Genomic DNA, 15,172 nt, shown 5'->3' with positions numbered 1-15,172 from the left:
ATCCTTCAGTATATCCTGGGATATAAGCACTTAATTTATCTCAAGTTGGGCCTAGATATGGCAGCTGCATTTAAGGTATGCTACTGAACCATGAGGTAGACAAAAGCATACTACTATGGGTTTTCTGGTACTTTCAATAATAAAATCCCAATAATAACGGGTGGAATTCAAAGTGGACTAATCTGGTGTTAGATTAGGTTTCATGGTATTATAACTGGTTGCTTTGTCCATATTATTCCATAGTGACATCTGCAGGCCTCCGGAGAGAAACACTAAAACAACTAATACTTTTGGTAACTCCTTGGTGCTGTAAGAGAAAGTTAAGTTGGGTGGGGAGGAGCGGGGGAGGCATTTGACCAAAAGCCCAATTATCAGAGTGCTTCCAGTCCTTAACTTACTGTGATTGAATGGATGCAAGAGATTTCCTGAAGGAAGACTGAACATCTAACTGGAGCAGCATGGGAATAGGTGGGTACCCACCCAGCTGGGCCCACAGTGAATGTAGTGATGTCTTCTCAGCTATTGGGTAGCTTGTAGTGGACTGATCAGCATTCCAGATGGCTGCCATCTGGTCTTCTTGTCTAGAGAGTCAGAGAGCACTAATTGAAATCGCCAAACTCTGCTGCACTCCATAGGCAATTTAAAGATATGATTCTTATTCTCCCCTTTTTTCTTCACCACCACCACCCTGTCCCATAATGCCCTCCCTCACACTGAGGAACATTAGCCATGCCCACTTTGACTGAGAAATGAATTAAAATGGCAGGATTTGCTGAAATCTCCCCACCTCCCCCTAAAAAAGCTGCATTTCCATGATTTTACCTAGTAATCCATTTTAAAACTGCCTTCTTAGCTGCCTGGATTACTGTATATGGACCATATCCAGAAATCTTTTTTCCCAGCAACAATCTTTTTCCTCTTCCTTCCCAAAGCTCCTACTTTCTTTTTTTTTTAAAGTAGTACTTCTAAGTTTCTTCATTGTGTATTAATTTGCTGCTTAGTAAGAAAGAATCAGCTTCTTTTTAAAAAGGGAACTCAAAATTGGGTGTTAGATATTTAAGTAGGAATATATATAAATAAGCCTCTTGTTAAATTAGCTAAGAAAATTAATAATCCTTAGACTCTCCACTATACCATATTATAATTGTCAGGGAGGGGAAGATCTTAGGCAGAAAAAAAAGCATACCATCCAAAGAAAGTTTAATGGCAGTCTTTCCTACCACATACCTAAATTTCTTGAATATGTCAGATTTTCTGTCCTCTTTCATTAGTAGCTCTAGGAATGGCTGTTGAATAAATTTGGTAGGGGTAGGTTTCTGCTTTTTGTCGATGAGCAAAGGTACAGGTTGACTAAGATTCAATTGATACTTATCTTGGAGCTAAAAATAAATAAATAAAAGAGGAAACAATTAAAAGAAAGGGCCAGAATCTTCAGGAAGGTCTTCTGAGCTGGCCCTAGCTTAACTACAAGCATGACTCTTCATTGTCATGGATTTGCAAATCCTATTTCTCCAGTCTCCTGCCCTTCTCCAACTACTCCTCCTCAACCTCCACCCCACCTCCAACACAATTTCAGTGGTGGCCGCTATGATATATATAAACCTAGCTCCTGCATAAGCTCTGATCCTAGCCCTTTCATCTCCTAGGTGTGACTTTGAGCTAGTTGCTAACTTTATCGGCACCTCTTTCTCCTTATTCTATGAGGGTAATAACACAGGGTTGTTGTAAGAATTGTATAACGTAATATATATGGGAGCACTTCATAAATTGTAAGAACTATGCAAGTGCAATGATAGCAAACATTTACTGAATCCTTGCTGAATGTTAGATGCTTTCTACATAATAATTCATTTGATATTGACAACAACCTTATGAGAAAGGAGCTGTTATTGTCCTTGTCTTATACATGGGGATTTGGAATTCAGAAAATTTAAGTGGCTTGTCCATGGTCTCCTACTTAGTATGTAGTGGAGCTGATTTGAACCCATGTAGTCTGGTAACAGAACTAACTTCTTGACCACCACCCTGACTCAGTGAAAGGTATTTATTTCATTTCTATCCTCTTCTCTCTTTTGCTTTTTCCTCCCCCTTGTTTATGCCTTGATATCCACCTTATCATCTAGATTAAGGCTGCCTTGCCCTAACCGGTTTGGCTCAGTGGATAGAGCATCAGCCTGAGGACTCAAGGGTCCCAGGTTCGATTCCGGTCAAGGGCATGTACATTGGTTGCGGGCACATCCCCAGTAGGAGGTGTGCAGGAAGCAGCTGATCAATGTTTCTCTCTCATCGATGTTTCTAATTCTCTATCCTTCTCCCTTCCTCTCTGTAAAAAAAAAAAATCAATAAAATAGATTAAGGCTGCCTGGACCCCAGACCCTATTCATCCTCTGACAAGCCCTAGATAGTGTGATTCCGGTTAGACAGTTCATGACACTGCCAACTGATCTTGCTTTCCACTTACATTGGCCATATTTTCCAAGCAATAAACTGTTAAAAATATCCTTTTTTTTTTAAACAAAGATCTTTAATACTCAAAATGTAGCCCTTCTAGAAAATTCAGAATATGTCTGATTTGAATCAGGATAGGATGAGAAGTTTCTGTACCTTCTAAAGTAGCAAGTAAACCGTTCTTATTAAGTAACTAAATTAATTAATTTAGTGAAAGGAAAGGATATATAGATACAAAATGTTTCTAGAATTCCCAGGATGTTCCAAAATTTCAAGCTAGAACATGTAATGGGAGCATGTAATCCAGAGCAAAGTGCTCTAATCTCACCTTTATAACTTTTTGGAAGGTCATCTCAGAGGAGGCTCTGGGACATAATGAGTGGATTGTTAGAGTTAAACAGGATTTTCTCTGCATGGTGCTATGTAAGCAAGTTAAATAAATCCTTATCTCCTTTCTTGTAAACTCACCAAATTAAAGCTTGCTTTCTGATAGTTGTGAGGAAAGGAGTAACTGTCATGAATCAGTTGGAGAGTAGTGACTTCAAGAGAGGCTGGTAGGGGGAGAAACCAAGATGGCAGCATAGGTTAACCCTGGAGTTTGCTGCCTCGAACAACCACTTCAAAAATACAACTAAAAGACGGAACGGACATCATCCAGAACCACAGGAAGGCTGGCTGAGTGGAAGTTCTACAACTAGGAGGAACCGAGAATCAGAGGAGGCGCAGTGCTGAAGTAAAATACTAAGGTGCGGAGTGTGCAGAGTGTGCGCAGCGCAGGCTGGTGGCTGAGGGCGCAGTTGTCTGTTTCAATCCGAGGGAGCCTCAGACTCTGAGCTCCAGATCCAGGCGAGTCTCTAGGCACCCAGACTCAAACGGGAGAAGCGGGACTGTCTGGCTTCGGTCCCTCCGAGGTTTGCAGCGGTTGCTGGGACAGAGAGGCAGAGCCCCTGGGGACAGACTGAGAGCAGCCATAACTGCTCCCTCCTCCGCCCTGTTGATCCCGTGGGACCCGCCCTGACCAAGCCCTGCACAGAGCCATTTGCTGGATAGCCTCAGGCAAAGGCTAGATTAGCACCTCCCTAGAGGACAGAAGTTCTCCCACTGCAAACACAGCTGATTCTCACAGCCAGTTGGCCTGGAGGTCAAGTAGTAATTACCTACAACAATCAAGGCTTGACTACAACAAGACTGCTCACAGAGACCACAAGGGGGTGCACCAAGAGTGTCTACCTCAGGTAATTGGGACACTTAACACAGAAAGCCACTCTATCGACACAGTGAAGCATAAAAAAATGCCAAGACAAAGAAACAGCCCACAAAGGACAGAACCAGAGGAAAGCAGGCTACTGGATATAGAATTCAAAACCACACTTTTGAGGTCTCTCAAGAGGCTTCTAGAGTCTGTCGATAAACTTGATGAGATGTACAGGAAATCTAATGAGACCCTCGATGGTGTGATAAAGGACCAACTAGAAAGTAAGCATACACTAACTGAAATAAAGAATATTATACAGACTCCCAACAGCAGACCAGAGGAGTGCAAGAATCAAGTCAAAGATTTGAAATGCGAAGAAGCAAAAAACACCCAACCGGAAAAGCAAAATGAAAAAAGAATCTGAAAGTGTGAAGATAGTGTAAGGAGCCTCTGGGACAGCTACAAGCGTACCAACATCAGAATTATAGGGGTGCCAGAAGATGAGAGAGAGCAAGATATTGAAAACCTATTTGAAGAAATAATGGCAGAAAACTTCCCCTACCTTGTGAAAGAAACAGATTTACAAGTCCAGGAAGCGCAGAGAACCCCAAACAAAAAGAATCCAAAGAGGACCACACCAAGACACATCATAATTAAAATGCCAAGAGCAAAAGACAAAGAGAGAATCTTAAAAGCAGCAAGAGAAAGAAACTCAGTTACCTACAAGGGAATACCCATACGACTGTCAGCTGATTTCTCAACAGAAACTTTGCAGGCCAGAAGGGAGTGGCAAGAAATATTCAAAGTGATGAATACCAAGAACCTACAACCAAGAGTACTTTATCCAGCAAAGCTATCATTCAGAATTGAAGGTCAGATAAAGAGCTTCACAGATAAGGAAAAGCTAAAGGAGTTCATCACCACCAAACCAGTATTATATGAAATGCTGAAAGGTATCCTTTAAGAAGAGGAAGAAAAAGGTAAAGATACAAATTATGAACAACAAATACACATCTATCAACAAGTGAATCTAAGAATCAAGTGAATAAATAATCTGATGAACAGAATGAACTGGTGATTATAATAGAATCAGGGACATAGAAAGGGAATGGACTGACTATTCTTGGGGGGGAAAGGGGTGTGGGAGATGCGGGAAGAGACTGGACAAAAATCATGCACCTATGAATGAGGACAGTGGGTGGGGAGTGAGGGCAGAGAGTGGGGTGGGAACTGGGAGGAGGGGAGTTATGGGGGGGAAAAAGAGGAACAAATGTAATAATCTGAACAATAAAGATTTAATTATAAAAAAAAAGAGAGAGGCTGGTAGATGTGGGTTGACTAGGAATGAGTTGAACGCTTCTAGAAGTCTCTCCTATTCTAATCTTTTTTCATCTAGAAAGTCCAGCCAGTATTCCTGTTGTCAATTTAGGAGTTTCACTGAAGTCACAATGTAATTGATTGAATGGTGAAGCCCCAGAAGATATGTTCACCCAGAACCTGTGAATGTGACCTTATTTAGAAAAAGGGTCCTTACAGGTGTAATTAAGTTAAGGATCTCAAGATGAGATCATCCTGGATTAACCAGGTGGGTCCTAAATCCATGACACATGACTTTGTAAGATTCAGAAGTGAAGACAGACAAGCTGGGAAAAGGGCTAAGGGAAAAATGAATGCAGAGGATAGTGGTTATGCAGCTACAAGTCAATGAATGCCAAAGATTGTCTATAGCTACCAGACTCTTGGAGAGAGACATGAAATACATTTCTCAGAGCCTCCAGAAAGAACCATCTCGATTCTTTCTCCATCTTGATTTCATAAACTGGCCTTCAGAACTCTAAGAGAATACATTTCTGTTGTTTTAAGCCATGAAGTTTGTTAAAGTAGCCCTAGGAAACCAATATACAAGGTATCTCCAGATAAATGTTATTTTCAAAGCTTACCACTCTCACTTTTCTTGTATCATACTGGGGCGAGGGAATAGAAAACAGATTACCTGGCTAAATAAGAACATCATTTTCCTCAGGCACTGATTCCGTTTCTGCTCTAGAGACTTTTGCTTCTCGGTCCAGACCCCCATCATCTTTTTCTGGTAGCCATCAATTCTGTTCAGCATTATGTAAAGATTCTGGGTCTCATAACCTCTCCCACTGTTTTGGATGGCTAGTATTCTTTTGATTATGTTGTTTCTGGGGAAAAAAATTAACAAGAATCAGATTGATATAATTACTGACCTTAACTCAGCAAACCTGGCCTTAGTTACTTCAATTCTCATCTCATCCTTAATAAGTAGAGAGGGATGGGATAGGGATGGGAGGCTTACTTAATCAAATCTTAATCTAGTTCCATATATGACTAAACTTTCAAAATTCTATGACTGTCAAATTTTTATTGACCCTTCACAGTTTAGTGTTATAATAGTGTTTTTATTATTTTAATACATTAAAATTCTAGTATTGATATGTACAAGACATAATCCTATATAATAAAAGGGTAATATGCAAACTGACGCTAACAGCAGAACGACTGGGAATGACTGGTCACTATGACACACACTGACCACCAGGGGGCAGATGCTCAATGCAGGAGCTGCCCCCTGGTGGTCAGTGTGCTCCCACAGGGGGAGCTCTGCTCAGCCACAAGCCAGGCTGACGGCTGCCAGTACAGTGGTGGTGGTGGGAGCCTCTCCCGCCTCCTCAGCAGCACTAAGGATGTCCGACTGCAGCTTAGGCCTGCTCCCTGCTGGCAAATGGACATCCTCCGAGGGCTGCCGGGCTGCCAGAGGGATGTCTGACTGCCAGCTTAGGCCCTATCCCCCAGCAGGTGGACATCCTCCAAGGGGTCCCAGACTTCAAGAGGGTATAGGCTGGGCTGAGGGACCCCCCCCCCCCCCGAGTGCACAAATTTTTGTGCACTGGGCCTCTAGTTCTATATAATAAAAGCCTAATATGCTAAATGTTTGGTGTCCGGTAGTCTGTTCAACCAATCAAAGTGTAATATGCTAATGATATGCTAAGGCTGCTCAACCGCTTGCTATGACATGCACTGACCACCAGGGGCAGACAGTTGAGTAGTCAACCAGTCGCTATGATGTGCACTGACCACCAGGGGGCAGATGCTCCTACCAGTAGGTTAGCTTGCTGCTGGGGTCCGGCCATTCAGGACTGAAGGAGCCTGGCCAGACACACCTGGAGCCCTCCCGCAGTCCCTTCCCAGCTGGCCAACCTCCCGCATCCCCCCACCCCTGGCCCCGATCGTGCACTGGTAGGGGTCCCTCAGCCTGTCCTGTGCCCTCTCCCATCTGGGACCCCTCAGGGGATGTTGGAGAGCTGATTTTGGCCTGATCCCGCAGGCCAGGCCGAGAGACCCCCCCCAGTGGTGCACAAATTTGTGCACTGGGCCTCTAGTACAATTCTAAAAAAGACAGTGTCTTTGCCTTCAAAGCATTTCAAAGCCAGAATAGGAGACTAATAAATTAACTGTGTCAAAGAGAGAATGAAACAAATGCTAAATAAAAATGTAAGCATGCTATTTGAACAAAAACAAATGCATAATTAGTTATAGTAAGAGAAATAAAGAAGGCTTTATAAGAAGATGTTGAATAGGATCTTGAGGAAGAGTCATAAAAATGTATTCTCTCCCTAACTGGTTTGGTTCAGTGGATAGAGCATCGCCCTGCAGACTGAAGGGTCCCAGGTTCGATTCCAGTCAAGGGCATGTACCGTGGTTGCGAGCACATCCCCAGTAGGGAGTGTACAGGAGGCAGCTGATCGATGTTTATCTCTCATCGATGTTTCTAACTCTCTGTCCCTCTCCCTTCCTTTCTATAAAAAATCAATAAAAATATATATTAAAAAAATGTATTCTCATAGCATACCATGTTTGGGTCTCCTAAACAGATAGTATTTCACCATCCCCATACTACAGGAGAGGAAAAGGAATCTGCACAAAAAAAATTTTTTTAAAAATTAAAGATTTTTGAAGTGATTTTTACAGAGAGAAGGGTGAGGGGGAAGAGAGAGGCAGTTAGCTGCCTCCTGCATGCCCCCAACTGGGGATCAAGTCTGCAGCTGGGTTATATGCCCTCACCAGGAATCAAACCAGCAACCTCTTGATGCATGGGTTGATGCTCAACCACTGACCCATACCGACCAGGCTAAATGATTTTCTAAAGTCACATAAATAAATAGTATATTTGGGAAGCAAACCTAGATCTCTCTTTTCAGAATACCAATATTTCTCAAAGTGTGGACTGAATCATTTGTCGGGGAAGGAGGAAATGCTTGTTAAAAATACAGATTCCAAGGCTCCTCAGACCTTTTTAATCAAAATCTTGGTGTGTAGGCTTTGAGATCTGGATTTTAAACAGAATCTCGGGTAAATCTTAAGTTTGGGAAGAAGGGGATGAGGAGTTCCAGGTTGAAGTAATAAGTACAAATGTAAGAGAATGGAAGTTATATTTTGGGAATGGTGAATAGTCTGAGACTTTTAGACTATGGATATATGAAAGGATATGGTGGGAAGGAGACTGGAATGGCTGGTTTATGAAAGGCCTTAAAAGGCATGTTAAAGAGTTTGGATTTTGGGGGTAGGAGTTGCCAAGGGGAATAATTGAAGATATGTTTCTGAACATATGCGTTTTACATACATATTATAAACACACACACACAGAGGAAACAAATCTCAGGTCCCTTTTGTGGGTTATAATTAATAACTTAAAACCTACTAAATATATGGATCATTTAATACTTAAACAGTCAATTTTCTGAGTTAACTTAGTATATTTAATTAAATTAATTTTCCAATAGCCTTTGATTTTTTTCCATGTCCTATAGGTGATTTTCATTTTTTTCACTCTTAAACCATCTTTATTACATGTGTTTTTAATAACTTCTCCACATCAATTATAGAATGCCTATCACACCCAGTCCCATAAATAACACTGTTCTCAATGAAGCAAGTGGGTAACATTCTTATCACCATCTTTTACACTATTCAAAAGTAGTTAATATTATTACACTTCATATCTTCTCTCCCATATAATGTCAAGAATCTTCTTGACCTAGCTATCTTTGTTATGGAATCTTTAATCTATCAATATTTTATTCCCTGTTATACCTGTTGGTGATCTGATTATAATAACATTAAATAAGAACTTTCTGGGAAAAATGAATTCACTTTTGATGGGATTAAAGTTATACTTGTATAAGTTAAATATTGTTACAAAACGTTGATCTATATATTTCAATTTTTAATTGATTTTACTGAAGCAGGTCACATCATGTCACTTAGACTTCAAAATCTCCAGTTAGGGGGAAGAGGAAAGGGGGAAATGGGAGATATCTGTAATACTATCAACAATAAAAAATATATGCAAAAAATTTTTAAATCTCTAATAAATCTAAACAAACTAATTGCCATATAAAAATTAAGGAAGTTGTCTAAGAACTCTCCTCCAAAAGTACCAAGCCTATATAATATCATAGATGAGATTTGCCAAACCTTAAAAGAACAACTAATTTTACTGTTAAACTCTCAAGCATAAAAAAAAAGTTTTCACATTTTTTAATGATAGAAGCTTAAAATTATATTAAAAATTGACAAAAATAGCACAAAAAATTGACAAAGATAGCACCAATCAAACTTACTAATTAATGTAAAACAACACCTAAATGAAACATTAGCAAACAAACTTCATAACATTCAAAGAAGGATACACCAAGGACAAATAGGATTTATTCCAGGAATGCAGGAGAAACTAATATTTTCTTTAATGCACATGAAAATGACATGTCAAAATCACATTTAACAAAAAATGTGTTTTAACAAATTAACAAAATTCAACATCCACTCTTGATTTTAAAAAAACATAATGGAGCCCTAGCTGGTTTGGCTCAGCGGATAGAGCGTAGGCCTGTGGACTCAAGGGTCCCAGGTTCGATTCCGGTCAAGGGCATGTACCTGGGTTGCGGGCACATCCCCACTAGGGGGCGTGCAAGAGGCAGCTGAATCAATGTTTCTAACTCGCTATCCCTCTCCCTCTCCCCTCCTCTCTGTAAAAAAATCAATAAAATATATTTAAAAAAATAAAAAAACATAATGGAACAGGAGCAAATGGATACTTTAATATGATAAAAATGTACTTAAACCTAAAAGTCAGTATTTTTTACTGACAAATATAAGAAAGACTAGAGACCCAGTGGACGAAAATTTGTGCATTGGGGGGGGGGGGGGGGGGGGGCATCCCTCAGCCTGGCCAGCACCCTCTCACAGTCCAGGACCCCTTAGGGGATGTCCACCTGGCGCAGTCACCCCAGAGGATCGAGCCTACGCTGGCAGTCAGACATCCCTCTGGCAGCCCAGAAGCCCTCAGGGGATGTCCAACTGATGGGAACAGGCCTAAGCTACACTTGGACATCCTAGCGCTGCCACAGAAGCAGGAGAGGTTCCCACCACTGCTGCTGTGGTCACAGCCCTCAGCCCAGCTTGTAGCTGAGCAGAACTCCCCCTGTGGAAACACACTGACCACCAGGGGACAGCTCCTGCATTAAGCATCTGCCCCCTGGTGGTCAGTGTGTGTCATAGCAACTGGCCGTTCCACTGTTAGGGTGAATTTGCATATTACCCTTTTATTATATAGGATATTCATTATTGCCACTATCTTTTTAACCAATTTATAGTTATTTTTTAATAAATAGCTATGAAAGGGCTTATATTTTGGCCATCTGAGATACATAGAATGGAGAAAATAAGAACAAAGAAGAAATTGACTTAGGTTAAGAATATTTTACAACTTTTTCAGAAAAGAGAATATCAATGTAAGTGATCCTTTAAACACACTTGAATATGAACTCTTTTTAGAAAAATAACATGGGGCTACAGGAAGGCACTCATAGCTGTTACTCAGGGCAGTCAAATGAATAAAGATGACCGGGTAGCCATATCACCAATATTTTTGAACAGAGTCCTGGAGATACTAACCAATTCAGATAATCAAGAGACAGAAATTAGATGTTTAAAAATTGGCAAATCTAAATGTAAAATATTATTATTGGTAGGTGCTTTAATTATATACCTGGAGAACTCAAAAATATCAATTAAAAAACTTTCACATGCTTGAATACCATAAATGGCTGCATACAAAATTGATATAGAGAAATCTAGCCTTCATTTATACAAATAATAAGTTAGAAGATATCACAGAAAGAGAGAGTCCATTTACAATAGTAACCACAAAAGTAAAAACTGCCCAGCTGGCATGGCTGAGCATCGACCTATGAACCAGGAGGTCACGATTCTATTCCTGATCAGGGCATATGCCCTGGCTGTGGGCTTGATCCCCAGTGGGAGGTGTGCAGAAGGCAGCCAATCAGTGATTCTCATCATTGATGTTTCTATCTCTCCCTCTCCCTTCCTCTCTGAAATCAATAAAAAATATTTTCTAAAAAACACAACTACCAGGATATACACTCATGGAAGAATATGGAAGAGTTATCACAAAAACTTTTTCCAAAAGGACACACACATACTCGAACAAAAAGGAAGGTATACCATATTCTTGGATAGGAAGACAGTGTTAGTAAAGATAAGCTAGATTTGCTGTTTTAACAACCCCAAATCTTAGTGGCTAAAAAGAAAATTTTACTTGTTGCTCATACTACAAATCCACCAGGGCTCAGCAGGGAGAGCTTCATTGTATACTCTCAAGAACACAGGCTGAAAAAACAGCTAACATCTTAAACATCGTAGGTTATCATGGCAGAGGAAGAAGAGACTCTGGAGGGTGTCAGACTGACAATGCTCAGCACAGAAGTGACACATACCAATTCTGCTCACATCTCATTAACAAGGACTGGCAAACACTATAATGACTATCACAAAGACTCAACATCATGAAAATAAAACTGCAATAAATAACATGGAACAAAAGTGACTCATCTATATGTAATCAGTAAAAAATAATAAAAAGTCCAGATATGTACCTAATTGATACAAGAATTTATAATTAAGATATGTTTAAATAAGTAGGGATAAGTAGGGGAAACTGGGTAGCCATGTATGTGTGTGTGGGTAGGAGGGGGGGGAGGGGGCGGGGACCAGATCCATTTCTCACAACAGAATGTTGTGAATCAAAGACTTAAGTATAAAACAAACAAAAAAAATGAATAACCAACCATAAAAGTACTAAGAGACCTAGAAAGGACTTTTAAAGATCATAATTTTTTAAATGTATATTTTTATTGATTTTGGAGAGGAAGAGAGAGGGAGAGAGAGAGATAGAAACATCAATGATGAGAGAGAATCATTGGTGGGCTGCTTCCTGCACGCCCCCTACTGGGGATCGAGCCCACAACCTGGTATGTGCCTTGACCGGAATCAAACCAGGGACCCCTTCAGTCTGCAGGCCAACACTCAGCTAGGGCTAAAAATCATAATTTTCTACAAAGCAAAAAATACCAAAAGCAGAGTAAAGACAAGAGGGGGGAAATTTACAATTTACATCACAGACAAGGGGCCAATTTTCCAAATATTTTATCAGATCCCCCAAATGAATTTTAAAAAGCAAGTTGACAACCCAAATGAGAAATGGGCAAAGTATTTTAATGGTGTCTTCACAGAAAATGAAATACAGATGGCTCTTAAGTCTAGAAAAAGACGCTTAACCTCACCAATAATAAAAGTAGTGACAATTAAAGCAGTAAAATGCCATATTTCATCTATTATATTGGCAATGAACAAAAAATTTGATAATAGTTTGTGTTAGTCTTGATGTAAGGAAATACCAATTTATAACACTAACCAATATGTAAATTGTTACAACCTCTTTGGAAAACAATTTGACAAAAATCTATCACAATTATAAAACGCCCTTTGATCCAGAAATTCTACTAGGAATATACATACATATATATGTCTATACAAGATTGTTCATAAAAGTATATTTTTAAAAGCAAAATTTTGAAAACAGCATAAATATCCATCAGAGGTTAGGTAAATTCTGGTAAATCCAAACTTTGAATACTATGGAACTATAAAATGAATGAGTAGACTCTTTATATACAAATTCCCAAGTTATCTAACACTTAATACCTAAGTTCAATTATGAAAAAAAATCAAACATGGTAACTTTAAAATATGCAAAAAGGGGGATAAAAGAGCATAGTACTTTTCTACATATGCAGAAAATGTTATGCATATGCATTAGTAGCCCTGGGGAAGAGGCCTAAAGGCTAGGATAGGATTATTAGGGAGACTTCTCTTTTTCTCATTTGAATTTTTAAAATATTGTACCAGGTGAATGCCACTTATTTTTTAAAATTTAAATAAAACTAAGGAAAAATGACGTAAGAGAACTGGAGATTGACCAGGAACATGTTATTTAAAATTCTCGAATAAATTAAAAAAAACTAGGAATATTCAGTTTGGAAAGAACAAACTAGAGACAAATATAGAGTAAAACATTTTCCAACAAATCTCAATTTAAGCTTTGAAATTAAAAGTTCTGATTATATCTTGAATAAGTCTTTCTTTTGCGCCTGGTTATTTCAATCCTTAGTTATCAAATGAATTCTGTCCTCAAAAATGTAAATTTATTGAGAACAGGGTACTTCGTTTTATTCACTGCTATATCCCTAGCAACTAAAACAATGCTTGGCACATTGGAGGCATTCAGTAAACATGTGGTGAATAAATAACATAGTTCTTCCTATATTTAATGATAACCTCTTCTATTATAGGTTTTAGTTTAGCTTCTTGTAATTTAAGGTTAAAAAGTTTCCCCAAAATAATAGGTTCGTAACCTCAAAACACAAATGCTAAGGATGGCAGATCAGTTGACAAAGACTCAACATCATGAAAATAAAACTGCAATAAATAACATGGAATAGAAATGACTCATCTATATGTAATCAGTAAAAAATAATAAAAAGTCCAGATATGTACTTAATTGATACAAGAATTTATAATTAAGATACGTTTAAATGAGTAGGGGGAACTGGGTAGCCATGTGTGTTTGTGTGGGTTGCGAGGGGTCGGGGGGAACCAGATCCATTTCCCTGACCTATTTCTGATATTTGCAATTTTTAAAAATCAGGATGAGGATCTGTTTCTTTCAGGTCACTCCAGCAGTCAAGTTGCCATGGCAACACCTTGTACATAATCTGCCATCTCCCATTTTAAGAATCATACATCTTCTGGTGAGCCCAAGATGATGTAAAAAATTCAGAATAACTGGAAGCATCTCTAAACTTTTGAAGTAGATATTATGGGGATCAGTCATTATCCACAAAATTTACCTTGGCATATGAAATAGATCATATGATATTTATTTTCTAAAAAATATCTCCTTTTGCTATCTTAAATAGGCTTCCATCCCATAGACCTACCATAAGAGAATCTTTTAGGACACCTGATCTGATAAATATGAATATACTTATAGGGCAATGTGGGAGGATATTTGAAATCAGGACTAAACTAGAAATCAACATGTAATAGTTACATCTACCTTGCACGCTGGATCAGCCTATAGGCAATGTACTTGCGGAATAGGTATCCCAGTCGAACTGTGTCTGTATGAAGTGTCTCAATTATGAGATTTCTAGCTGTTGTATGTAGCTCTGAAGGGTGTCCAGAAGTTTCTGTGGTCTGATTTAAGAGTATCAGGTTCTTCCTTTGAGCCTTCACATCAACAAAATACCTCTGCTCTTTGAGCTCTTGGAAAGAGGAAGAGGGTATCATCATCTTGAGTTTCTTGGTACCTGAAACTGAAGTCAGTACGCAGGGCTTACTTATAGGGGGAAATCGGGATTTCCAGTCCCATTCGGAAGGTGCAATCTGTGATCTTTTGGGTAGTTGAGTAGTAAGAGGAGGCAGTGATGTTATAGGCTTCATGCGAGTGGGCAGGGCCCCCTCATCAATGTATGGAGTTTGTGATACTGGTGTCCTATACTTGGTGAGATAGGACTGAACTGTCCTAAGTTGTTCCATAGTAAAAGAATCTCGGAGTTCCTGGATTTCTTCAGAAGTGTCAGAGACCTCTGATATTTGGAACTTCTTAGTGGTGAAAGGGGCTTGTGGTACCTTGAAACTTGGAGCACCGGGATGGACCAATGCTGATTTAGATTTCAGAGACAAATCTTTTGGGGGCTTTCCAGGGGTTGAGGGGGTCCGTGGTGGGGGGGGATGCCCAGGGGTGGGAGAGATCCGTAGTGGGAAAGCTTGCCCAGGAAAGGTCTGTGGTGCCGGAAGCTCCCCAAGGGTAGAAGGGGCTTGTAGATAGGGAGATTGCTCACAGGCGGTAGGGAGCTGAAATGCCTGGGGCTGCTCAGAGGTAGAGAGTCCAGATTCCATGAGCTCCCCAGGCACAGAAGGGGCCCCAGGAATCAAAGGCTTCCCAGGAAAGAGAGGAGCCCAGAGACTGGGAATCTGTGAAGAGGCGGGTGGAATCCCAGATATAAGAGGTTGCCTGGAGGCAAGAGGAAGCTTTGATATCAGGGGTGACTGGGGAGTCAGAGAGTCCCTAGGTATGAGGAT

General features: G+C 39.9%; 1 protein-coding gene across 1 annotated transcript in view; it reads right to left on the bottom strand.

The window, feature by feature from the left end:
• Nucleotides 1-394: 394 nt before the first annotated feature.
• The window catches only part of FAM186A (family with sequence similarity 186 member A), a 61,421-nt gene continuing 46,643 nt past the window's right edge, over nucleotides 395-15,172 (bottom strand). The window contains exons 6-10 of the mRNA XM_070408809.1: nucleotides 14,145-15,104; nucleotides 5,637-5,829; nucleotides 1,228-1,379; nucleotides 843-845; nucleotides 395-581 (exon numbers count right to left, since the gene is read on the bottom strand). Coding sequence (XP_070264910.1) covers nucleotides 395-581; nucleotides 843-845; nucleotides 1,228-1,379; nucleotides 5,637-5,829; nucleotides 14,145-15,104 — 1,495 coding nt within the window. The remainder of the gene's footprint in view (nucleotides 582-842; nucleotides 846-1,227; nucleotides 1,380-5,636; nucleotides 5,830-14,144; nucleotides 15,105-15,172) is intronic.

This window comes from Myotis yumanensis, unplaced genomic scaffold (assembly GCF_028538775.1).
Source record: "Myotis yumanensis isolate MYYU_CA2020_CCGP unplaced genomic scaffold, mMyoYum1.0.hap1 SCAF_3, whole genome shotgun sequence".
NCBI classification, from domain to species: domain Eukaryota; kingdom Metazoa; phylum Chordata; class Mammalia; order Chiroptera; family Vespertilionidae; genus Myotis; species Myotis yumanensis.
The sequence above is the reverse complement of the archived record's forward strand: the minus strand, read 5'-3'. Positions and strand labels throughout refer to the sequence as shown.